Source organism: Plodia interpunctella, chromosome 2 (assembly GCF_027563975.2).
Source record: "Plodia interpunctella isolate USDA-ARS_2022_Savannah chromosome 2, ilPloInte3.2, whole genome shotgun sequence".
Lineage (NCBI taxonomy): Eukaryota > Metazoa > Arthropoda > Insecta > Lepidoptera > Pyralidae > Plodia > Plodia interpunctella.
Genome location: NC_071295.1, coordinates 294,385 through 320,892, shown reverse-complemented (window position 1 = coordinate 320,892; position 26,508 = coordinate 294,385). Strand labels below are relative to the sequence as shown.

Below are 26,508 nucleotides of genomic sequence, written 5' to 3'. Positions count from 1 at the left end.
ATCCACTTTTTTTAATTGACGTCCTTGGAGAAAAGGCTGCAGTGACGCCGCTTCTTCACCTGCACTTTGGGAACCGGCGGTATACTAAGTTTTATGTAAATTTGCCTATGAGAGAGAATTCCCCTATTTTAAAGCCTTGTCTCTTGATAAATTTTTCAATCTGTACGTGAGAAGTGGCAATTGGCACATTGTTAGCTTTTGCTCCTAAATAAGTATAGTATTAAACTTGAGGCATTGTTCTGAAAGTAGTAAGTAGAAATCACAATTTGTGCACCAGGGTTATACATACTTAACTGGAACGCTGCGTCGTCAGCAACTATCCAAACATACAGATCGGCGATCCTAACTAAGATAGTCTATTTTAATCGACGTCTTCTGGACTCCAGCCAGGATCTATTGAAAGGATTTGGAACTACGTCAGAGAACGCCATCTTTCTTCCGATATCCGTTTCCTTTGCCAAGGAAAACAGTGACCCGTATGAATTATTGCCGCTGGTGGGCACAGTTTAATAAATGTTGCAACAAGTTTTGGTGATGGTCTAATAATTTTGATGTCCGCCTGTGATCAAAAAGTCTCGGTTCGAATTCTCGTATTTCTTGACTTAGCATACCAGTCTGGCTAATTTATTATAATAGTTTTTTATAGTTAAGTTAACTGAACCGTAGTAGTTTTACTATTTCGTCGATAATATTTTTATTTCTGTGGTAAACTTTGTGTTATTCACAAAAAATTTCGTTTTAATAACACAAAGTTTACCACAGAAACTTTTACCATTTCTTAATCAATGTGGATAAAAGCGACGTGAAAAACGTCAACTCTGCAGGAAGGAGGTAACACTCACAGGAATTGTTTACCAACAGATGAGAGGAGCGAAAGGCTTGCAATAAACAATAATAGACAGATTATTTTAATAAAAATTTGTTTATTTGAATTATAAAGTATTACAGTAATAAGGTTTTCACTGAAAACTTAAATACAGCTTAAAAACCAAAATTTTGGGTAATTTTCAAAATGAAATTCATGTCAACATTTATTTTAAGAGTGCTTCATCATAATGCAAATAGTTTGATATCACTGAAACACAACAAAACTACGTGATTATTTTAAGCTGATGGTGATTAATAAGATAAGCTCCTCAATTATAAATTTGATGATATTCGTAGACGACGCCGAAGGGCCTGAGATGGTACACAAAGTACTCCAACACGTACATCATATTTCTGTTTATGTAGTGAAAGGAAATGGTGAATTCCGAACAGCAATCACGTCCCTGGAATCGATTTTCACTAAGAATCACAAAAAAAATTAAATATGAATAAATTGCAAGATTATAAGTATCTCTACTAATTGTACATATTTTCAGATCGGGGTCGGTTAATTTACTATCGGAACGCGACCTCGTTGCGATAGTAAATTAACCGAGTTAGTTTAATTTACACAATTATTTAAAAAATAAACAATCTGTAGCCATATTTGCTTTTAACCGATTGACAAAATTTTGTTTATTACGGTAGTAATATAAATATGTACTATTACCGTTGAGAGTGGATAGTAATTGTATACCCAAAACCAATAGTCTTTTTTAATTGTAGCATCAACATGGTGATTTGGAACAAATGGAAAGAATCGACCTCTCTCGTACTCGTCCCTCGAGTCCATAGGTGTTACTCCAAGTTTATCTAGACATAGGGCTGAAACATTGGTTTAATCAATATTTATTGAAGTAGTGGTCAGGTTCAGGGTTATGAAATATATAAATTGATAGACATTGTTTAGGTCCAAGAAATGTCGGCATAAAAGAAAGAAAATGTGATCCCAGTACACATGCAAAAGAAGTTATGGGTCAATCAGCCCAGCTAGTAGTAATAATTCTCGTACTTAATATGACCTCTATGAATTCCTAACCTGATATGATTTTTATATTACCATGTAAAACTTACTCAAATCCAGGTCTTCTGCATATCCGATCGGTGAAGTATTACATAACTTGGGGTCCAAACCCTTGGACACTAAGCGGGTTAGTGCCTCTCTACTCAATACGTAACTTGCTCCACCACTGAAGTAGCCCTGTCGAGAATTAATTTATACTTTGCAGTTTCTCTTAGTACTATAACTAAGAGAGCTTGTTGCATTCACCGCGTGATCAAAAATTATATTAATTGTACATTAAACCATTGAGGATCTTGGGTACACCATTAGGTCGTACTTATTTAAAACAGGAAACTAAAAGGACGTAGAAAATTTCAATTTTACGGTGACGATATATATGACTATATATACGACAAGCGAAACTAGGTGAAACTTGCAGCATTTAATTACAAATAGATACACAGATAGACAGGGCATACATTTTTCGTGGAGCCCAATCTTATTTTGTATCCAAAGTATATTGGGTCGTTGGTATTGTAATCATTCAACATGTATTTTAGATTTTCGACGATGACATATCTGAAACAGTTTTTTTTTATTATTATTTAATGAATATCTATAAGAAAGTTGCATTGTATTAGGAACTAAAGCCTTCCATTGAAATGGAATCAAACTTTGTGTCATTGGCACAAGTCATTGAGCCAAAATCTGTCCAATAAGCGGAAGCAAGAGCAAATAAAAGCAATAACTCACGTGTCATCATCAGCCTTCAAAAACCATTCCGCCTGGTTCAGATAATTTGTGTAGATATACCGCATAGCCGCCTGGGTCTTGCCCCATAACATAAATTTACCTTCATGTGTTTGCAGTTTCACCGTTGGCAATCGCTGATCTAATATAAATAAAATTACATATTTCCTAAATTATCACATTATCGCATTACCACCATTGACCCGAATGGTTGTATTATACGAGTATATTTGCACCACAAATATTGCAAGATATATCATTTAAAAAAATATTAATTAGGTACTAATTAAATTTGATCTCTCTAATTTTACAGCAGAAAGCTGATTCAGTTTTCTGCTGATGACATAATCAGTATTACACTACTGATTATTAATTCACGCGGTCGACTTAGTCTAGCTAGGAATCATAGTACACATTATTTTATTACTGGCATAGCTATTGGCCTCTCCAATCCAGTATCCACTTAATGGGTTTGCCACAGGTAACAAGCCGGCCTCATATGACTAGGGACTCACGATGGTTATAGTAATACCCGTTTTTTTATATGGTATAAAGTGTGTAAGTGATAATTTTGTCGTCCTATGAGTACCACGAATAAGGGCTACAGAACACATAGATTCACTCGATTTCAATTTATTCGACACTACTCACCATTCCCGGTACTCATAAAAAGCAATATATCGCATCTTTTGCCCCATGTCCTTTTGATGTGTATCGCTTGTCTCATGTGATTCCGTGGATAAGTCATAATCCAACAGAGCAAGCTTACTCTAATTCGTATGTCATCAGCCACAGTTCTGTTCTCGTTCCTCCAAAGCAAGTTATCGTATTCTACAGTCATGTTTAAATCTTTTTCTTCGATATCAGATTCAAATCTATCATTTTCTTTGTTTTCGTCACGTAGATACAATTTAAATCCTATGTTGTACAATATCTGATTTAAAAACTGCGAAATACGAGTACCTAGGTTTTTCCATTCTATGGCCGTGACACTGAAAACCGAACAGAATGTATAGTCACGCTCGATGCCATGCCACGTTTGTTTAGGTATCTAAACAAAGGGTTAGGTCACCGCTCAAATGTTAGGTTAACTTCGTGAAGACGAGAGATAGTAAAATCACAACTAAATCTTCAAAATATTATTGAGAGCTCAGTACATACGACTGATTTGAATATACTTCAAACTCGTAGTTATTAGACCCTTATGCAATATAACTAATTCATTCAACATTTCTATAGAAAGCCGCAACTATTTGCCTTATATTTTCATTACAATCTCGTATTATACTTGTGACTTGGCAGATTTTTCTACAACAAATCCTTCCTCTATCGTACCCGAGATGCACGAATTATAAAATATAAAAAAGAACAACTCAGTACGTATCAATACAAGCTGATATAAACCCGATCGCGAATATCACCACACGTATATCCATTGAATTGATGATTTCCAGAATTTCACTAAAGTAGTGTGTACTTGGACAATTTAGCTTGTCGATTAAATATTATAGTGAGTTATCTTGAATAATGTATATTATAATATGACGAAATCCCACACATGTTGTGATTTTGCTAGATTTTGTTTATAATAGAAATCTCATCTCCCGTGATTGTTCTTCATGAAACAAAACACCCGATAGCTTCGTTATAATTGTTAATCCGTGAAGTACCTAAAATAATTACTTGAAGATAATCTGAATATTCTCTAAATCTGATGTATGATGCACAATCAACAATTTAGAAATAATATTGATCAATTACAACTAAACATTACTATAAACTTTAAAATATTACATGTAATACAGATTCATCGGGTACAGTCAACGGCACATCAACATACCCAAATTCACTACAAACTCGTCGCTATTACCGCGCCATAGAGGTTCATGCAGGGTAACTTGATATGCTGTTGACTGTACATCAGGTGCATCCGTAATACAAATTAGAAAATTTATTGTAGTTTACGTGTTCAATACCCGTAAACAACAAAAAAATCATATCAAAGAATTCATAATATTGTGGTGAGCTTAAATTGAATTTGAAGCATGTGATTATTTTTTGTTAATGTTCAAGGGTAAATAATAATGAAAAGCAGTGTAAACAATAAACTTTTATAATATTTACAATTTTAGAAAAAAAAAGTCACTACAAACAAAATAAATGACTAAACAACCTTTAGGTACTTCACAAAGTAATACCTTGACATAGGATATAAACTTGCAATTTTACTTTCTTCTGAAAGAAGAATAAGTAAATTTAAAACTATCAAAGTACCACATTACAATGATTCGATAAAAAAAAAACAACATATCACATTTCATCAACAAATAGTAGTTAAACATTGTATACCATTCCACTGGAAATCGTAAACCAGAACCGTTTTGCGCTATTCATTGTCTATTAACGTGATTGGACCAATTCCTTATTGAGTTCCAATCTGCACGATCAGTTGATCAGTTTGGTTGGTCGTAGTGTAAATCTTACGATTTTACCACAAAATAATAATAACTAAATGTCAAATTTCGTTGTTAAAATACACTTTTTATATAATTTCTTGGCAAATTTCTTGAAAAAGCATTTATTATTTTCTTCCTCAGAAAACAGTTTTATATCAACATCAATTTCAGATCTCGATTTCCTTGGCTCAGCCCACTCTATAATAATCAGTTGTACTTACTTCTTAGTACTAAACATACTTCTACACTTTATACAATGTTCGATATGACACAATGCTTTAACATTATTGTTAGAATTATTTAAATCATTGTCAGTGGTATACAATACAAAAAGTCAAGAAACACGATAAGTTACACTTCATAATAAAACGGCAGTGATAGTTTTTACAAATTGACGACAAACAAATTCCAATTTTGTACAACAAGTACTAAAAAATATAATATTCTAATTTTTCACTTATTAAAAACGTTTAAACTGTTGCTAGGAATAACTAGATAATTAGGGTTTTGGCACTCGAATTAACGGTTTTTTTTTTAATTCGCGAATATTTAATGATATATCTAATATATAGTAATCCAGTTGTGTAAAAGATCTGAAATCACAAAAAAAATAAATATCCAAATATGAATTTTCAATATTTTAATTTTGAATTTTACAATTCCTAGGCCCCGACGCGTCCGAATGTACAAAACCTATATATCAATAATTAACTATTTACAATTAATTTAATATAATTCATTCTAAAGTTAGATAACGTTAATAAAGTTCGCTTGCTTACAGCAGTCTTTTATTGTCTTGTTTAAACGTGAATCGTAAAATCTCTTCTCTCCTGCTCTTGTCTTTGCTGATACCTGAAACAGTTAATTACAAGTAAAATTTGAGAGTTCCGTATCAAATGTATTGTTCTATTTTAGATGCAGTAGGTGATCCATCGTGATGAAGGTCCATTCATCACGATGGATCACCTACTGCTGCTCTTGCAGCAGACCATTTTAATTTTTTTATATTTTTGTAATTCTGGACGGAACAAAATAATATTCGATCCATGTTCCGTCACGTTGAGATTCGTCGACGGACAACGCAGAAATTGTATCATAGATTTTGAAGGGCTCCCAATTGTATAAAAGTTTGACGTACGTCAACGCACGTCTGTGTGGAGCCTAGGAACGATAATTAAATATTTTTGTTCCCAGGTTTTGTTTTGCTATTGTTTGTTTGTTCATTTTTAGCAATTGATAACGCCATCTTCTGGATAGGGTTTTGATCTGCAATTTATCGCAAAAAAAACCAGCAATGAATGTCGAGTTCGCCAGAGTATGACGAACTGTTCGCCGATAGTGTATAGCCAGTTTTTGGGTGAAGAAGTGAGCTGGAGTTCATATTTTCGGCGGCGCTAAAACGTTCATTGTTTTTACGCTAGATGGTGTTAACAGGAGCTAGAAATTACTTGCTACGGATTGTAGGGTCTATCTATCGCCGAACTCGATAGATGCCAATGTGAATGCATAAAAACTGTGTAGTTTGTATGAGTACTGTAATGAAAAAGCAGCATCCGCCAAAGTTTGGCGAACTCTTTGCGGATAGTGTGGAGCCGGCAGAGCACTCTGATGCCGACTACCGCGAAACATTGCAAGTATTTATTGCGGCTTTGGTTTGTCAACGTAGTATTGTTTATTCAACTACCGATCCAATATAATAAGCCATGGAATTGGTTCGGTTCTAGCTAGAAAATATTTAATAGTCAGTCATGGTGTAGCGTTTTCTGATTTGCCATAAAGAAGATGCGTCGTAGTTAACTCGCTTTTACAATGTGCCTGGAGTTGTGTCCCTTAGTCGCCTCGCACGAAATCCACGGAGGATTTGCAGTGGTCTCCGTCTTGGATCTATCTACTAGCGGCTACGTGCCGGCCTCGCTCGTATAAAAACATAATAAATTTTATACCTAAACATTCCCAAGGGCACCATTGATGAATACCGCATGAAACCATGCAGTCGTTATTGAGTTTGAACAGACAGACGCGGCAGCGTTAGTGTTAATAATATGCAATGATAATGATCACCATCACCTGGAGTTGGTAGGCGTGTGGTGTCGGCGCGGGCGGCGGCGCGCCTTGTCGTGCGAGCGCGCGCGCGCGTCGCCGGCCGACGCGGACTCCGCGCTCGAGTCCGTCACCGCGCGGAACACCTCCTCCCCCACGCTGCCTGCTGGAACACTGTCTCTATTATATTTTGTTCATTTGCTATGCTAACTACGTACCACACGAAATATGGCAATCGCCCAAAGTTTGGCTAGAAGAAATTGTTTTGCGATAAGTTCGCCTTTGCGCACGTTTATGTTTGTATAATTAGTTAAAACATATATGTTTATTCTGTTAATGATGCTAATAAAAGTGTACCTATCTTTTTGAAGTAGGCTATGTTGCACCAATCTACGGCATCTAGATGTATCTATTAATGTATTCCTAGTTATACTTCTGTCAATTGGCATCACTGGCAAGGCGATATATTGAAGAAAGTAGCTGAAAGCTGTACTTAAAGAGGGCATCCATTTGTCTGTTCAAGGATGGGAACATACATGAGATTGACTTGATGCCGTCAAGAATGATCCATGCAAATGGTCTAATAGCTAAGAATACTGAAAACCATGTGAAGTGTAGAGGATAAAAAGCAGTAGTGTGATATCTGGGCTCCAAGGCAAAAGAAACGAGAAAGAGAGACATTAAAAAGTATACCTTTATTAGCTGCTATAGGCATCCTGTAAGACACGCTGGTACATTCAGCGCACGGCGACCCACTCGAATCCGAATCTGATTCGGAGCGCCGCACCATTAGAGTCATCGCTCGAGATAGCGTATATTCATCTGAAAGATAATATAGAAGTTTTGATTTTATGAGTTTGTTTGCAGTCGTACCAGCAGCGTCGAGAAAGCAATAGATCCACTGCATGGGCAATGTGATATTTAGTCAATAGCAGTCACCTACTGTCATGCCCGGTCTCATATTTGTACCATGGAGGACCTCTACAGGCTAACGACAAAGCGATGAAAGTGACCACATACTGGTCTCTCTCTCATCTGAATGTTTTCTTGGTTTCTTTTACAGCCATCAAGCGTCGGAGCCGGAGGACTGAGGATCACGTCACATTGCCGTGTGGTTGTTGTTGTGTCAGAATGGCACGATGTGATCGGTTAGCTGCGTCTCTGCGTCTGTAAATAACAAATAATACTACACTAACTGACCAGAGTTGACGGGTGAGCGGTGTTTGTGCGAGTGGCTGGGCGGAGCCGCGGCCAGCGGCGCGGGCTCGGCGCGGCCGAACGTGCGCAGCGTGCCCGTGCCGCCCGGCGCCGACAGCAGCGGCTCCTCGCCGCGCTCCGTCGACGTCGCGCCGCCCGACATGCTGAACGTGGCGTACGGACTGATCTCGTACATTTCTGACAATTATGGTTTCTTTTTATTTGGAAATTTGAGAGCTATAGCTGCCTTCGAATCTAAGATGTTACACACGAGCTCAAATTATGCCTATTCACTCTTGCCTTAAAGATCCCCAATTAATAATTGTGGAGTCGAAAATTATATCGATGAGGTTTTTATGTATTTTGATTTGTATATAGTTTTTGAGTAGCAGATTACAGAAATGTGACCTGCAACCTAATAGTATATACAATTTTGAATTTTTCCGAGATGTTTAGTACCTAGGTACTTTGACAAACATCCAGTAATTTAACAAATACCTATGTGACAAAATTAAAGATGTTTTTGATATAACTTAGGCAAAATGAGATACTATACCTTGCTGCTCCTTTTTACTCAGTGGGTGTTTGATCGGCGAAGAAGTGTACACCTGCTGACAGTTCCGGCGGTTGTCTCGCTTCTCCACCGACTTCTCTTCTTCCTCGGACACGTCTCCTTGCTCGTAGCCCTTCCTGAAGCATGATGTCGATGTTCTGTCAAATGTGAGTGATATTTTATTATATTATATATATTTCTAAGACTTATCGTTAATTAATTCATTATATTGGATAACTCTTAATACGACTGATCTGATAAAATACAATGACAGTGGGAGTTATAATTTAAATAAATGAATGGACATCGATCAATGGCCTACAAACACGGATCGGACACAATACATCCTGATCCACTGACAAATAAATATACAAATATTCGACCGCGTTGGGAATAGAACCCAGGATTTCCAGATAGCGGACATCATTTCAGTCGCAGAGAGTCCACAGCTAAACATAGGGATTTCCAAGATGATCGGTCGGAAGCAACTTGCATTCAGCGTTTCTCTGATTTAAATAAAATAAATAAATAATAATCTTTATTATCGGACAACTTAATCTATTTTTGTTAGTAAACTTTATAGAGATTTAAGTAGATTTGGTCAAGTCATCCGATCAAATGGAGAGTTAGTGCCTAGCGGATTCGCCATTCGATAGCATTTCCATGCTATCGGCTATAGGTTCTGCGCGTTATGTACTATAATAATAACAACATCAAAATTCTCCAAAGGGCCTCTACGTGTTGGATCCATATCCCCACGCAAGCCTCTCAAAGGACCGGACTATGTGCCGTGAATCCCAAAAGGAGATACAAATAATAATAATAATAATTGTTTATTTCGGCAATAAATTAATACCATATTAAGTGTTAGTAACTATGTTCTTAAAACTATGTTAGTTACTTATTTAAGTGGATATGGGTCCAGTGTTTAAAAAAGGGCCCATCTACCCTGCCAGCGATAATAGTGAGGTATATTATGTCGGTAGCTTTTATCAGACACGAAGGAAGGTAATTTATTTCTATTTACTTATACATATTCAAGCATACCTTTTCCTATAAGCAAGTGCGGCCAGCAGGAACAGCGCGGCGAGGCTCGCGCAGCCCGCGGCGGCGAGCACGGCCGCGCGCGGCGCCGCCTCGCCCTCGCCGCCCGGCGGGAACTGCGCCGGCGCAGGGATGCGCTCTGTGGGTGCCCAAATAATGTTGGCTTTACTGAAATTTATTTATACGTATGCGAACGGGATAATTGGACAAACATTCACAAATCTCCTTAGTAGCGGTCCGTCTAACGGGATTCTTGAATAAGCCGGTTTTTTTTTCTTCTTTACAAAATTATCTTATAAAATATTACCTTCATTACAAAAATTTTGATAAAAGTATTTTATTAATTCAGCGAAAATTTTAAGTCAAAATAAAAACTGGTCACAAAACCAAACCAATTAGTGAGTATTACTGTGTTCCAATTAAAATATACATACTTGTTTGAACGAAAACGATACGAAAATTCTAATTTAGCATCAATCAAATTCTTAATGTTAGGTCAGGGTAATACTCGCCTCCATCCTCAGTTAGAGTAGCGAAGTAGTACTTCCCGGTCGTAGTTCCAGCTGAACTAGCGGCCACAACCTTCAAATGATACCACGTGGCTGGGGTTAGCCCACATATGGCCACGGGCTGAGCCGCCGCGGGCACGGTCTGCTGTCGCCAGGAGTTGTCTTCGAATGCTCGCACGGAGACTAAGAACTGGCTGAGGGGGCATCCGTTGCTGTCCCAAGTGAGGAGGTTCACTTTCACGCATGTGCTGTTCGCGGAGATTAGGTCCTTTTCTGAGGCGGCTCGAGGTGCTGAAAATGTATGAAAATTAATTAATACATTTTTGAGCCTAGAAGAATACAAGCTTACTACCATTCCTCTAATAAAATTTATGTGACTACACCTGAGGCTAGGGAAGACGAGAGCGTAAGTGATGGCCCCTAATCATCTACTCACTCTGTCCACAGATAAACCGAAAACTTAAGATGGCCCCACCCATGCCTCGTCTCACAAGCTGACACAACTGGTTCTTCTTTATATTTTTAAGGTCTCTTTGTATGACGCAATCAAATATAATACAAAAGTACTTACGCCCTCCTTTCGTAGACACAAGAAGCTCATCACTTGGGGGAGAAGCACCGACCGCATTGTTAGCTATGAGTCGCACTCGATACGATGTGCCACAAGACAACCGCTCTAGCACATGTGAGCGAGACTCACTCGGCAACCGTGTCGACGTCCAGAGACCGGATTCGGCTCTGCAGTGCTCCACCATATAGCCTAGAAAGAGAATCAATCTTAATAACCATTAGCTTAGGTTTTATCTACTTTATAAAGCGCCATTGACCGTCATACTTTTTAACCAAATCTTACGGAAATCGCGAACTTTAAGATAAAAAAATACCCGATGCGTTAATCTAAGATTCCAGCTACCACAATAATACCTCAATGTTAATAAAAAAAATTCCGAGGGCTTTGAGCGTGAAGAAGTAACAAACATAATCACAAACTTTTTCCTTTTTATTATTAGTGGGATGGAAGTTCTCTACTGGCACAAAGCTTCAAACCACCAACTTCAAAACCACGTACTATGTATAGATCCAGCGACGGCATCCCACGAGAGGTGCAATCGTGAAGGCGCGGCCGCGGTGAGCCGCAGCCGCGGCCGCGCCGGCGCGGACAGCGCCACCACCTCGAAGTTGCCGCGGTCTGAGCCGTATGGGTTCCGGACCGTACACGTGTAGTTGTCCGATAGACTGCGGTCTAAACCTGGAAATATTTAGATATACACAGGGGATATACATATAACATTTATTTTCTAACTAGACAGGCTTATTATTATAAGCCTGTCTGACTTGCCAAATGAATAGACAGAACTCAAATTAGAAAAGATTGCTTAACTTACTACAAAGTTTCAAAGCTGTTATGTAACGAATCGTAGTCATAGATTATGAATGGAATAATAGTATTACAACTAAGAACATTAGTAAAATTAATAATTTTACTAATGGTAAAATAAGCTTCTTGTTCCATTACAAGATCAACTTAATTTCCAGAAATTTGAGGTAATTTAGAATGATTTCGTAAATCATTTCTTCAAATTATCGAACCAAATTCTCGAAAGGATTGGATTTCAATTGGGTATTTACTAACCTCTGTCTCATCTGAAAATTTTCTCGGATTCTTCCTCAGTCCGCTTTCCTACTTTTTCGTGGCCACGTTGTTCGGACGCGACGGCATCCATAGTTGTCAGACCATTGGCACGCATAGTATATACTTGACGACATCATCGATAGATATAATCTCAACCTGAATAAATTGTATACTCACTGAGAATGACTAGGTATTGTGCGTCTAGAAGGAATCTATTGTCAGCGTGTACGGGCGGCGCGGGTCTCCGGCGGCCCCATATCCGCAGCGGCGCGGGCGAGCCGGCCGCCGCGCACGGCAGCCGGACACGGGAACCGGACGCGGCTTGGATGCGGCGGCTGAAGGAAGCTAACATGGCTGGAGCTGAAACAAAATGTAGTTCATAATATGCTATTATGCTGGATGTTTTATGGTGCATATTCAGCTGTGAACTATGTCAAACAACTAAAACACTTTGAACGTGGTCTGTTTTTATGGCTTTTTTAATATATTTACGCTGTGTAAGAATCTTGAGGTTCGTGTCCCGAATATAACGCTATTACATCGAAATCCCTCAAAAACATTAGATTATTTAACTTATATGGCATTCTTTCACTATTATCTACACTATGGTTTCATTATAAATCCCGTCAAATTTCAAATAGTATAACATCAAAATTATAAATCTGACCACTGCATTTATTATAACTGTTGAATTCTATAGCAGTTGGTTTCTTAACATTTTCCTCTAATATGGTATAATGCTCTCCATCTGAAATATCTCCTCAGTAGGTCTTACCTCTAGCAGTGGGTTTCTTGGCCACAATAGCACTCATCTCCCCTTCCCCCGAGGCAGTGGCGGCGGTCACCCAGAACTCGTACACCTGGTGCTCCGACAGTCCTCGCACTGCCAAATGGTACTCGTCTTCATCGTCCTTGTGTTGCACTGTTTGCTGAGAGTGCTGTCCTGTCCTGTCGAGATGGTAGTTATATTTGCTTGTTGTTTGAAAAATAATGATATTTATGATAAAATACCCCACTCTCTTGAAAGAAAGTACCACTATGGGATACATTTTCAGGTGAAACTTATATTACATGTATGTTCATATATTCTAGTTTAATATAAAATGTAACCTACCTTTGTGGCCTATTGTAAACTGTGTAGTGTTTGATCTTCCCATTCTTTTGAATCGGGCTTAGCCAGCTGACTATCACTGAGTCTTCGGAGTTGGCCAGGGCTTTCACATCAGCTGGAGGTCCTGGTACTATAATAAACATTATTTTTTATACAAATTGTAAAATTAAAAGTACCTATTATAAGTAAATAAACATAAACTAAGACTGTGACGTATATGATGTAGCAAATAATTTAACACCCAGAACTGCACACAAGTATTTATTGTGACCACATGTACAAATATTTGCCAGAATGACCTGTGCTTGGTTAGCTGCATCTCACTGCGAATCGATCAGATGGTGCGATATAAATATAGCAAATCGCACTACGCACACACATAGCAGACAGGTGTGGTGAACACTACACCACGGAGATCGTCATATGAATGAATGGATACCGCAGCACGTACTGTCTTCGCTGGTGGCGCAGTAGACGGGCGCGGAGGCGGGCCCGGGCCCGGCGGCGGTGCGCGCGCGGACCGCCAGCGAGTAGTTGGCGGCGCGCCGCAGCCCGCCCACGACGCTCTCCGGCCCGCCCGCGCGACGAGACTCTGTCTGGCTTTCCAGGTCATCAGCCACCTGAAACCAGCGATGGAGAGACTAGCTCTACTCGGGTCGTTAGCATATGTTCCAAAATTCATCAAATCGGCCCAAAGGTATGACAGACAGGGAGAATTTGTATTATATGTATTTATAATATTAGTATAGACAAGCATTGATGCTATGCACAGTATGGAAATGCTGATTCTGTATTTTTATATAATTAACTTACAACCTTTTCCTTTCCGTTTTCAACCATTTTCTAAATCTAATTTTTTTACGGTCAATAAATGTGAATGGAACTGTAGGACAACGTTGTAGCTTTATTATCCTAGCAAAGAATGTAGTAGAAAAAAAATTGGACGTAAGAGACAAATATGAAACTAACCTCATACAACAACTCATAGCCCAGCAACACGCCGCCCCTGGTGGCCGGCGGCGGCGGCTCCCACCACACGCGCAGCGACTGCGAGGAGATCGGCTCGCAGCGGACGCGCTCGGGAGGCGCTTCGGGTACTGGAAATCAACATACATTGTCGATTGAGACAGTCAATGAAATGATCATAGGAATACCATTAAATGTCATTATAGAAATATAGTAACACGGAAATAGTAACATTAGTTTTCTCGAAATTAATAGCTGTCAAAAACTTCAACAACAATAAAGGTACCTATATAACTTTGTCAAACACATGCGCGTATAGCATGAATGACATATTCTAGTGCATACATAGCATAAGCTTTTAAAGTATCGAAAAACCCTGAGCTCTGTTTCTGTTCTCAGTGCTATTAACTGCAGTTATAGAATTATCATCATATTTACCATTCTCAAGCGTAGTCGCAGTCAAAGGTGTACAAGGAGGACCAGCTCCAACAGCATTAAATGCCTTTACTCTAACTTCATAATGGGCGTGGGCTCGTAAAGCGGCTAACAGCGCTTGAGTCGCGCCCCAACCGTGAGCTGTAAGCGCTTGGGTACTGTTTTCAGCAGAGCCAGCTTCACGCCAAGTCACTACGTAGCCGAGAAGCTCACCGTTCCAGGTTTCTTGAGGCGGGGGCTGAAATAGAAAATATTATTTCAATAACATCTGTCAACTAAGAAATTATCAATCAACAGGCTTTATTTTGGAAAATGTCTAATGGTGGTTTCATATTATGATGAATTAGTTAAGAAAGAAAGACTATTTCTTGTTTTTATTTAAAACATATATTCTATATTATGTTGTACTCGTATATACTTATAGTTCTAATTGGATTTGATATAAAATAGATATCGATTATGATACAATAATATAATAAAAACTGACCTGCCATTTTACCAATAATTCTCCAGGAGCAGTGGCTTGAACTTGGACATTATGTGGAGGCTCTGATGGTGCTAAAATAGATGCAGACAAAGAAATGTCGTTAATTTATGACGTCACATTTTACACAATGTCAACGTCTAAATGATATCAAGTTAATAAAAAAAAACTTAAATTAAAGGTACCTTCTTCCAAAGTTTGTACGATGATAGAATCAGAATACTCGCTGTCTCCGATAGCATTCACAGCTGCTAGTCGCAAAGCATATGCAGTGGCAGGTCGTAGACCTTCCACATTGTACTCTAGTAATACATCTGCGCTCGGGTCTGTTGACTCATGTCTGAAAATTGTTCAGTTTGATGAGCATTTTCTTTTGAGATTTAAAACTCTAAGATCCGGAACACCTGAAGAAGAGTCATAATGGTCCAGATAAAGTATAGAAAATATAGTTTTCAGTCTGATGAGCATCTTCTCTTAGGTATCGTTACGCATTATCTGTACAGTTAAATTTCCCTAATAATTTTGACTTCTTGCCAAAAATTTTTCGGCCACGCGAACGAAGTCGCGGGCATCAGCTAGTTTAAAATAAAAATAACTTTACATATATATATATCGAAGATAAAGGCCTAAGAAAGGGTATCAGCATTTGTTTCGTGTAGGAGTCTTGAGTGGAGACTCCATGCCTCCTAGTGCCTCCTTGGGCCAATGTGGAAAACTAAAGAAGGAAGTATTTACCATTATTCCTGCAGAAGATAAAGAGTCTGTTATTCTCTAAGAAGTCAAGGTTTGGAGCAACCTTCACGAGTTTCAAATTAAATTAAGATAAAATCCTCACCTCTCAATAACCCTGTCAGCCGGCACATCCCTCACAGGAGCGTCGCTCCAATCATCCCCCTCTCTATGTCTCTCTCTGTCTCCCACCACTCTATACTGCAACCGGTACAATCGCACGCGAGCATTGCCATCGTAACCTTTCTGCCAGGAGATGGTGGAGCCGCGGGCCTCGTGACGGGAGACGTGGAGGCCGCGAGGTGATTCGGGAAACTCTGATGAAGATTATAAATAAAACTGCTGGAAAATACCTCACATTTTTAATATCAATCTCTGTTTCCAAAAAAACAATATTAACTTTTTGTGTGTTGAAAAGAATGGGTAGTGCTCTTCCAGTTCACTTAGGGTACTTATAGTAAAGCTATTGAAAATCACCGATATTAAAGTCAACTTACCCTGCACAGCCAAGTATATCAGCAGCTCGTCCCTCCCGTACGAGTTCTCCGCGCGGCACCGGTACACACCTGAGTCTCGACGCTCCGCGTGTGCTATATTGAGTTGCGAACTCATACCGCTTTCAGATCGCTGCTCTTTCACTGATACCCTGAAAAAATAATTGAAACTTGGTACTAAAGAGGTATAATTCGCTGCCAACGTAATCTGATGAATAATAAAGTTGTTACTAAAAGAGAGTTGAAAGTAAAGTACAAACTCATGCTAAAGAAGACGAATTTTTACCACAGTCTAACTTTCTAATTATCTATCCTTTTAAACATTTATATACTATCAATACTGTGACCCATTCATCTATAGTCTAATGCACCAAGAATGCAAGCAATACACAGAAGTGGAGAGCCATGGTGAAAGAAAGAACCTTCGCCCGCCAGGGAACTGCAGCACAGAAGATCCCATGTTAGCAACTTCGGCACTATCAAGACCAACTGACCACAAAGCCATATGAGTTTGTGTACCAATCTGACTCATAATAGTTTTCATAGATCACCACTTGCTTCCAGTGAAGACAAAACATCGTGAGGAAACCTGCACACTGGTTGACAGTTTACTTCCCTAGTGTGTATGCGACTACCCCTAGGTGGAGGTAAGTAGCTGTAAAAGTTATGTCAGATGCCTTCAGGCGACTTAACTTAACGAATAAAATCTGACACCAGTGTTAGCAATAACACACTCGATATGATAATAAAGACCGATGATGATCTACCTATAAGTAGACAAGTCAACGAGCTGCATGTTGTGTGTCCACTGCAGCTGTATGGGCGGGTCGCCGCGAGCGTCGCACATCAGAGACGCTGCGGCGGTTCTCTTCACTGTCATGTTGCGAGAGGAGAACTCGAAGTGGGCTGGTTCTAGGATAGATATTTCATGTTTTTGGTTATTAAAGATTTTAGTTTCATCATCATTAAAGACTGCACCAGCAAGATTTAGTTATGGTCAAGCCATTTCTTCGTTCAAGCAACTCTAGCCTTTATTTCTCTCTTGTTTTCGAGAGCTTAATTGTGTTTTAAAGTTCAAAATCACTTGATAATAAGATATCTACATTATTGTGTTAATTTTCTTGAATAGTTTTTCTTCAGCATGTTTTTGTTGTTTCATTGGAATCATTCAAAACATAGTAATATTATAAATACATCTATCAATGAGCATTTATAATGAAATCCTTAAAGTCAATCAATTAGTTCGATTAAATAGCTTACCATTAACAGAAATGGTAATGATCTTAGATAGTCCTCTCCCAATGCCGTTTTCAGCCCTACACATGTACTGCCCCTCGTGATGATGGGCCGCCGGAGCGATACTAAGGGACCCATTGCCCAGAACAGAGAACTGTAGGTCCAGGTGCGACACGGGTCTGAAGTCATTAATACCAGTACCTGGGAATAGATTCACGAGTATATCAATATTATGGAAAGAAGAGTAAATCTTATTTAAATGAACACGTAGATATTTTCTATCGTAAAATTAAATTAAAGTCATCACATATTCGAATCCTACCATGTCCTTTGTGCCAAGTAATCCTGGGTTCAGGATAGCCTTTAGTGGCACAGTTCACTAAGATCTGTGTTCCCAAAAGAGCAGACACGTCTTGCGGCTCGAAGACCCAGGAAGGTGCCACTGAAAAAGGAAATAATAAATTTCTGATTATAATACAACTAACAGTTGGGACTTATTCTCCCACAAAGAAGAACTTAGCAGTCTAAACATAGTAAACTAACTTTGTGTCTTGGTCTCATTTTAATCCTTTGTGATTATTAACAGAGATTACAGAGACAATAAACAGAGATTGGTCATGGAACATACCTTTGACAGCCAACCTCGCAGTGTGGTTGACCTCAGCAGCTGAATTGCTGGCAACGCAAGTGTACTCCCCACTGTGCTTTGAGCTCACGTGAGAGAATATAAGAAAACTGAACTCATCCAAGGACTTCTCTTGGACCTACAAAAGACAAATTAATTAATCATCTTTAAATCGACATAAAAGTTTGAGTGTGATGCTAACTAGACACAGTTCTCATTAAAATAAGAAATTGCAAATAATAGTGTTAACCTGTAAACTTGATGGGATGTGTTGCCCGTCTTTTAGCCATGAGAAATAAACGGGTTTGTCTCCAGATGTGATGCCGCATAGCACTTGTATAGAACTGCCCTCCACCAGGTCTGTCGGGAACCCAAATCCAGCTATTCTGGGTGGATCTAAAACGTTATGAAATTGTTTTGAAACTTATTTGTTTATTGTGTCTCGATTCTCTGCGATCGAAGAGTTAAGGTACACTAACTTCTAACAAAGATTTGCACGTCCTTTTGTACGTATTGTCCCGAAGGCGCTGTGACCCTGCACGTGTACACTCCAGCATCAGTTGGCTCCGCCGGCCAAAGCAGAAGTTCGCCGTTGATGCCGGTGAGGGCGCGGCCGCCGGAGGAACCCAGGTCGAGTCCGCCACGCTGCCAGCGGATTTCACTGTGAGCAATTGCAATGTATGATAAGATTTTTATTTACATGTTATTATTATTTTGTGTTGTGGTGATTAATTTTTGACAATAAATGTTCATTTGTTCAATGAATGCATTTTTGGTGATAACTTTCATAGTCTAGACATGTTTAATACAATAATTCTGTAAGGATGCATGTCATGATAAAATTCTAGATAAACAAATAAACATCAGGGTAGAAAAAATAAATAATTATGGTGATATATTGCTTTCCTAGTCATGTATACCGGATTTTTTTTGTAGATTCTGTTATAACTAACCATTTTTTGATTGAGATTTAAATAACTATATATCTATTTAATATCATTAATGCTGTCTTTGGACGTCTTTTCGTTTCATTCCCTTGAATACAATACTTGAGTTCTGATCTAATTTAAATTGTTTGATACTGGCTTTTTATTCAAATAAGTTATATACATTGTTTTTATTATTTTTTAACATTAGACTAGAAATCACTTAGTTACCATGAATATATTTTACAACAGTTTATCTGTTCTGTTATTAATAAACTAAAAATAACGAATCTAAAAACCAGAACAGAAAGAAACTTATAATTTACTAAGCAAATGCACCTCCATCAACCTGATTGGAAATCCGGAGTAGGGGCAGTGCACGGTGGTGTTGACGCCGGCCACCACGCGCACCGGCCCGACGCTGCGGATTGACGGCGGACCTGGACAGACATACACACACATACCTACAAACAATTTAAAACAAAGTTTATTGACGATAACGTTGTTTTAGGGAGGGGCAATCAACTTATCAAAGAAGTAACCATGGAAAATATTAATTTTTCGTGGTACGGTTGATCGAATATCTGACTGAGTAATGGAAAAATGAGAAAAATTTGATAAATGGTAACCATTTTAATCAAAAAACTTTCGTCCATTCAAAATGAAGAACAATCAAAAAGTCAAAGGATTGATTTTTGTACACACCTGATAGAAAATGGTCACCGCTACCTACTTGATTTATTATTTATGTGCGAGAAAATACATTTTTTCAGCGGAAAATTACAACAATTTTAATTTTTCAAGTACTTAACTGAATATGATTTCATTAATACGAAACCACGGACTAAGGATTAAACTAAAATTGTGTTACGAGTAGGAAATTGCATCACGTTATGTAAGTTGTCTAGATTTGCATAATAGCATGGAGATTGTTCCATAACTTAGCCGTAAGCTCTTCCGAAATACTTAAACATGTTACAGGAACAATGCTAGTTTGTAAATTTATGTTTCTATTATATTGAATCTGTTAGTATTTTTGTATTTCTAAAATTACTCAGTGAGTATTTGCATGTTCTTCGTATATGTTTAATTATTTTTACCAATAAATATAACAGTAATTATAACCTAGTACAAGTACTAGGTTCTCACGAAATGGTTTTCTACCTGATTTCGTCAAATTATTATATCTATTTGTTATCTGTGAACTTTTGTGAGAGAAAATAAATAAAAGCTATCATGTTAGGTTGTGCTTTTAGCATTAGGTCCACATGTTAAGATAAGGCAAAATAAAAGTAAACGATATGTCGTCAACGTATGACGACCTCGGTGGCGCAGTGGTAAAGTTCTTGTCACTGAACCGAGAGGTCCCGGGTTCGATCCCCGGTCGGGTCATGATGGAAAATGATCTTTTTCTGATTGGCCCGGGTCTTGGATGTTTATCTATATATGTATATGTTATAAAAATATAGTATCGTTGAGTTAGTATCCCATAACACAAGTCTCGAACTTACTTTGGGGCTAGCTCAATCTGTGTGATTTGTCCTAATATATTTAATATATTTAATTAATATATTTAATATTTAATTTAATATTTAATATTTAATTTAATATATTTAATTTAATATATTTAATATATTTAATATGCGGGCCATTACACCTCCGTTTGATATCAGTGCAGGATGTCAGTATCGAAAAGAGCTTTCTCACATTAGAAGAAATATTCAGTACTGACGAGAAATATGGAATACAGGATGTTGTTTGAGTTATGGAGCTTTGGCAGTTCTTTGAACCTACCATAGACGTTGAGCCTGGTGGAATGCTCAGCAACTCCTCGCGAGTTGTGCGCGCGACACGAGTAGCGGCCGCCGTCTTCTGGCCGCACCGATGTGATATTCAGATAGCTGACTACGTCCCCCGCTGAATTTATGAACTGGGATATGGATCTTGAAAAATAAGAAAACCAAGTCATATCAATTTTATATACATTACTCAGACTTGATTTTGCAATGGCAACAATGGGTGCTCTGATGCAAATTAATGTTTAAGACGACGCGCCTCGCGGCGGTAGCAAGACATTTCTCTCAGCGGGTCAGCCTCGGGATTCAGCAAGGAAATGTTGCCAGTGTCTTAAACATGCCTCCTGTTAATATATATATATAAAACTCTTGCATTACTGAGTGACTGGCTAACAGACAACGCACAGCCAAAACTACTGGGCGTAGAAAACTGAAATTTGGTTGTAGAAGGGATTTCCTGAAATTCCCACGGGAAACGGACTTTTACTCACATACGAAGTTGTGTGCAAAAGCCATTTTTATATACTTATATACATATTTATAATAAAACTTTATTTGGAAATGTCACATACTTTAGAAATTGCTCATGATGTTTTCTTTCATAAGAAGCAAAGCTGTTGACTGATATTGCGGTATAAGAACAAGACTTTCACGTCATTTAAGCACTTTTACTGCCAGCTAGAACCAGAGAGCTCAAAAAAAAAACAGGTTGGTATCATAGTCCATAGATTACCTTTGAGCAGTGTTATGTTCTTCCACAGGCTGGCCATCCAATAGCCACGTAAACCGAGGGTGGGGTGACCCGGCCGCGGCGCAGTGGAGCGCCAGAGCTGGGCCCGGGTGCAGCGCCTGTTCTATGAACGTGTAGTGCAGTTCTGGTGCTGTGTCTGACACAGAAAAAAAATACAGAAGATAAGAGAATTTGAAATCGTTTTTTAAATGTAGAATTTGTGATTACATCCTGCTTGCATTTGTGATTATAGTTTTAAACGCATCGAAGCACTGAGTGATAGGTACACAAACATATAATGTGCCAGCTGCTTCTACACCCACGCAGACTGTGAAAGTATAGACGATTTACGAGTACTAGCAACTTGTCACTATTTCTGAATCTCGTTTAAGTTTAACCTAACCAGCTAAAAGTGACCTTGGGGTTTCACTAATTTTGGTTTTACCTGCCCTTTGAGAGAATAAGGTATAACATCTCTGTATCCCACTGTTGGTTAAAACAAGGTTAATGTTTTGATTTTTATCTACACAGGTTTTATGTGATGAAGTTGATGTTGGCAGTTCTGATGGTGTATCTGGACCATATCTAATAAAACTTGATTAAATAACTAAACCTATGAAACCAACCACGAAGATCACATCACAAATACGCTGAAATAGCTGTCCAATAAAGTGCACGATACATAACTGTCACGTGACGCGGTGACTGATGACGTCATAAGCGCGCGTGATGAATCAGACGCGTCACAACAGAATCCAATCAGCGGGACTTCCGCAAACAGATGACGTGGAAAGTATAGTGCCACATTTGTTAAGGGCTCGATTTATGTTCTAGTCGTTTAGCAATTGTGGTCGAATGGCTATCGTGCCTATTTATGGTCGAAAAGTTGTTCTGTTATCTTGAAAGGTGGTTTAGGATGATATACATCATCTATTGACGTCAAAAAATTACTTAAATTAAGTCTACTACCAACTTCAAAGCACAGGTGAAGAAGAAGCGGCGCACAAACTTCACCACAGCCTTTTCTCCAAGGACGGATTCACCAAGGAAATGAAAAAACGGAACCCTTATAGGATCACACTATACATCCGTCTGTCACAGCCAATTTGCTCAGTCAAACTCAAATCAGGTGAAATTTGGTAAGATGTGTGTGTGTGTGTGGTAAGATGTCCTATGACCTACACAAAGAGCAAATTAAATAAATATTTTTCATAAATAAGGATAATTTTCGGACGTAAATGAGGAAATAAAAAAATAAAGGTTTGCGCACCTTATAGTGCCATATATATCAAATGAAAAGGCTCGTTACGGAACTCTCGAGTTCAACTCGCACTTGCCGGTTTTTTCTTTATAATATATTCACTTCTATTCAGTGATAAAAAAGGCTTTATGAAAAAACTACAGTCTACTGTTTATGATTTAGAAGTATAAGGTTAAAAATACGAACAAAATAATAAAATGGATAGTAGAAATATTTAAATTCATTTTCCAGCAGCCATTTTCAAAAACAGTTTTCATGAAAATAAGTCGACATCAAATAACAGCAAAATAACCACCATGAAATTTATTCACATTAAATTTACTTACTCTGAGTTTAAGCCCCACAAAAATGATACAATGGCGTCGGTACCTAGATGGTCGTGTTGGTGTAAATACTGAATGTTGGTGTAAATACTGAACACTAGCGGTTATTGTACAGTTTTATAAATTTCCAGTTACATATTCATGGTTTCTATTTTTTCTTGTACATTAGAATTACTTATAATGTTAAGTCCATCAATTGTACACTTAGTTGACAAATAAATTAATATGAATACTCTCGTATTTCTCACATACAGAGCACGTTGTACAGGCGTATTATTGAGCAAGCGGTTACAATGTGAGCCATATTTTGTCTCCATATCACTTTTTCAATAAACAGCTGCAATCATTATATAAGATGCTGATATAGCAAATTATGACTCATACCATATACCGTAGAGGAATGAGGATGATTTTCCAATATGTAACATGGCTATAATGAAATACATTGGGGCCCGTGCTGTAAGTTGAAAATAGTTACTACGATCCAGGAGATTTGCTCATATAGCAATATTGGAATAAAATTTTGAACATCAGTCGAGTAGTCGAGGATGTTAGTTCATAAACACATCATCCCTTTATGATAATGGTGATACCTAGATAGGTACCGAGGATTGTGCTTCAGAATTGTACCACACTCCATTTGGCTCGCTGCCTGCTCGCAACGTTAACTCTTATGTAAACGACGCACCGTTCTGCTAATTTATTATCTGTGTCATCCGCGTTGATTGTATAATTGCCGCTATATAACAGCTCAATCAAATATTAAATGTATTGAACGCAAAATAATTATGGTTAAATAAAGTAATTATCGTCGTTTTGAATTTTTTAAAATAATTTTATACTATTTGTAACATATCATGATAATACAAAACCATAAAAAAATCAAAACAGCCAAAGAGATTGAAGAAATCCGAAAATCTAACTAAATCTTATTTTAAAAAGTCGGACTAATGCGAATTGAACTCGTGTATTATATATGTTATTATTTTTCACACATTAGTAGATCCTAAAAGAAATACAAAAACAACACAAAGACATGAAATTTATCACACATTGTGCATGCACAGGGCGGGAGTCAGTGCCAGCTTACACCGTCAGCCCGGGCTTGGCGGCTCGTTGCTAAATCCATGTTTGCATTCAAGCTGCTTACGGTTGTAATGAGAAGAGAAAACATACTGTACTAATCTCTGTTTTTTTTAAATACGCTTCGATTATGTAGCTAAACAAAATATACAGTTTTGTTAAGGATCAATCGGAACTTTAAGTTCTACAAGATTTGGATTCAGGGCAAAATTAGCGACCATTTTATTAAGAATAGCATTTATATTATCAAAAATTAATAAAGAAAAGAAGAATTAATGGTTGCGTCATGTACTGTACAAGTCTATTGAGTGCATAACAGACTGACATATTACTTTTGATTCGAGCTTTGCAATGGAACGGCTGCTTGAATTGACCCCTACGTATCTGTTGTCCCAAGGTTTAGTCCGATGATTCGACTGATGTGACGTTGAGATCGATTTAGATCGTTTTCCATGTATATCTACTTACATCCGGGAATCACCGCATGTTATGTTACATCCTTCTTCTTAGCGTGTTGACTCGGCGTAACATTGAAACAATCATGAAGGGAATTGTGCGGCCAGCTTAAAACTTAATTTCATCCCAGGCGGGAAAATCCAAGGATTGTAGCTTTAATAATATGACTTTAATCAGAACTGAAGTCGTATTTTGTATTTGTGCAATGTAAGTGATTATTTTTCATGTTATCTAACTACATACAATATATTTTGTCCCACAATTTTTAATTTAGCAAAACCACTAGCCCTGTAAAAAAAAACTCCGATATACTTTTTCGGATATAATAACTTTGTAAAAGACATTCTCAAATTTTGATTCAACACAAATTAACAATTTAGCTTGTGAAATGCCGTGGCCCCTTTCGGAAATGCAGTTTGGTACTAACCGACATCGATCAACGTCCGCGCTGCTGTTACCGCAGCGGGTGCACTAATTCACCGACAAACGATGAATGAAATTTGACTCGAATTGAATTATAATCAGTGTGTCGCTTCGATTCTGCAGCTATGAAATGTGATTTGTAATCATTATGTGTCATTTCCTTGTAATGTGAAATATTTATTAACATACATTTATGATCCTGTAAAATATTATTGAACTTCTTTTGCCCGCGACTTCGCCTGCGTTTTCTTATTATTCCTTCTCCTTCTAAGCAATATATCGCAAGGAAACCTGTATCAGATTTTAAGATAGACCATCCGCTATAGGTATAACTGTGAAAACCGCATCAAATCCGCATCATCTAGTAGTTTTTGCGTGATAAAACGGTAAACTATAAGTTGCGGACCCAAACTGTAAAAATAATTATAGCTCTAAAATTACTATATTTGAGGAATGGTCTGTACCATTCCTCAAAGTAATTTAAAGTTGACAGCCAAAAGAAAGCACGAAAATTTGTGTGAAACAAATTTATTTCAATACTAGATGTAGCCCGGGGCTTCGTTCCCGTCGGAATTCTGAGATAAAATATAGCCTGTAGTAAACTTGGATAATGTACCTTTCTAATGGTGAAATATTTTTTAAATCAGTTCGGTAGTTTAAACATATAAACTCACAAACGCTTTCCTCTTCATTATCATAGTATAGATGATTATCTCATTCAACTTGTAGCATACCAGATAATATCTAATTTAATTTTAACCAAGTACAAAATACATTATCATGTAGTAAAAGTATAATGTAGTAAAGTATATACATATTTTTCTAAAATAATCCTCTTAACGAAATCTGGACTTCCGAATTTGTAAAGTTCCTCCTTTTCATAACAAGTATGAGCCCAAAGATTACCGATTAACAGAGCGGAAGCTTTTCTGATTGTCTCAGGGAATACTTAAGCCCTGCTTTGGGACGTCACGTCGATAATGCTCAACAACAATTCGCCAAGGGCCGGGGTTTCAATTTCGGTGGCGATCATTATTGGGAAAACGGCCGGCTCATATTGACTTTCAAAATGGTAATTTTTCAATCGTTACTACTAATACTCACTTTTTATTATTTCATTAAATAAATAAATATATAAGGATAAATCACACAGATTGAGCTAGCTCCAAAGTAAGTTCCAGACTTGTGTTATGGGATACTAACTCAACGATACTATATTTTATAACATATACATATATAGATAAACATCCAAGAAAAAGATCATTTCCATCATGACCCGACCAACCCGGGACCTCTCGGTTCAGAGGCAAGCACTTTACCACTGCGCCATCGAGGTCTGGTCAAGTTTTTTTTTCAATTGTTGATCACTTGTTATTTT

General features: G+C 37.9%; 2 protein-coding genes across 4 annotated transcripts in view; both read right to left on the bottom strand.

The window, feature by feature from the left end:
• Positions 1–924: 924 nt before the first annotated feature.
• LOC128677286 (glycoprotein-N-acetylgalactosamine 3-beta-galactosyltransferase 1-like) lies at positions 925–4,139 on the bottom strand. Of its 2 annotated transcripts, none has more exons than XM_053758021.2 (7): positions 4,001–4,139; positions 3,272–3,612; positions 2,624–2,762; positions 2,350–2,449; positions 1,942–2,068; positions 1,538–1,692; positions 925–1,271 (listed from the first exon to the last, which is right to left on the bottom strand). In XM_053758021.2, exons 1-7 carry the CDS (start codon positions 4,054–4,056, stop codon positions 1,137–1,139), a joined length of 1,053 nt encoding a protein of 350 aa, XP_053613996.1. In that variant the 5' UTR covers positions 4,057–4,139; the 3' UTR covers positions 925–1,136. The 2 variants fall into 2 exon arrangements, with proteins under 2 accessions (XP_053613996.1, XP_053614004.1); XM_053758029.2 differs by lacking the exon at positions 4,001–4,139 and adding an exon at positions 3,909–3,948.
• Positions 4,140–4,746: 607 nt separating this feature from the next.
• The window catches only part of LOC128679895 (cell adhesion molecule Dscam2-like), a 121,725-nt gene continuing 99,963 nt past the window's right edge, over positions 4,747–26,508 (bottom strand). The window contains exons 10-37 of one of the 2 annotated variants that reach the window (XM_053762403.1): positions 21,588–21,741; positions 20,853–21,001; positions 19,408–19,498; positions 18,612–18,793; positions 18,383–18,528; positions 18,136–18,271; positions 17,830–17,949; positions 17,532–17,708; positions 17,039–17,183; positions 16,275–16,423; positions 15,884–16,094; positions 15,234–15,388; positions 15,052–15,122; positions 14,568–14,802; positions 14,133–14,260; positions 13,615–13,783; positions 13,167–13,293; positions 12,828–13,000; positions 12,230–12,412; positions 11,489–11,668; positions 10,991–11,179; positions 10,423–10,710; positions 9,914–10,049; positions 8,870–9,024; positions 8,317–8,511; positions 7,810–7,938; positions 7,144–7,282; positions 4,747–5,928 (exon numbers count right to left, since the gene is read on the bottom strand). In XM_053762403.1, coding sequence (XP_053618378.1) covers positions 5,877–5,928; positions 7,144–7,282; positions 7,810–7,938; positions 8,317–8,511; positions 8,870–9,024; positions 9,914–10,049; positions 10,423–10,710; positions 10,991–11,179; positions 11,489–11,668; positions 12,230–12,412; positions 12,828–13,000; positions 13,167–13,293; positions 13,615–13,783; positions 14,133–14,260; positions 14,568–14,802; positions 15,052–15,122; positions 15,234–15,388; positions 15,884–16,094; positions 16,275–16,423; positions 17,039–17,183; positions 17,532–17,708; positions 17,830–17,949; positions 18,136–18,271; positions 18,383–18,528; positions 18,612–18,793; positions 19,408–19,498; positions 20,853–21,001; positions 21,588–21,741 — 4,364 coding nt within the window. In that variant the 3' untranslated portion in view covers positions 4,747–5,876. The remainder of the gene's footprint in view (positions 5,929–7,143; positions 7,283–7,809; positions 7,939–8,316; positions 8,512–8,869; positions 9,025–9,913; positions 10,050–10,422; positions 10,711–10,990; positions 11,180–11,488; positions 11,669–12,229; positions 12,413–12,827; positions 13,001–13,166; positions 13,294–13,614; positions 13,784–14,132; positions 14,261–14,567; positions 14,803–15,051; positions 15,123–15,233; positions 15,389–15,883; positions 16,095–16,274; positions 16,424–17,038; positions 17,184–17,531; positions 17,709–17,829; positions 17,950–18,135; positions 18,272–18,382; positions 18,529–18,611; positions 18,794–19,407; positions 19,499–20,852; positions 21,002–21,587; positions 21,742–26,508) is intronic. The other variant, XM_053762395.1, reaches the window with a different exon arrangement.

Coding starts and splice junctions, on each gene's coding strand:
- LOC128677286 (XM_053758021.2), bottom strand. CDS start 4,056: ATGGATATACGTGTGGTGATATTCGCGATCGGGTTTATATCAGCTTGT. Junction 3,613..4,000: donor ATATCAGCTTGTATTGATAC/GTACTGAGTTGT, acceptor TTCGGTTTTCAG/TGTCACGGCCATAGAATGGA. Junction 1,693..1,941: donor TGCAGAAGACCTGGATTTGA/GTAAGTTTTACA, acceptor CCAATGTTTCAG/CCCTATGTCTAGATAAACTT.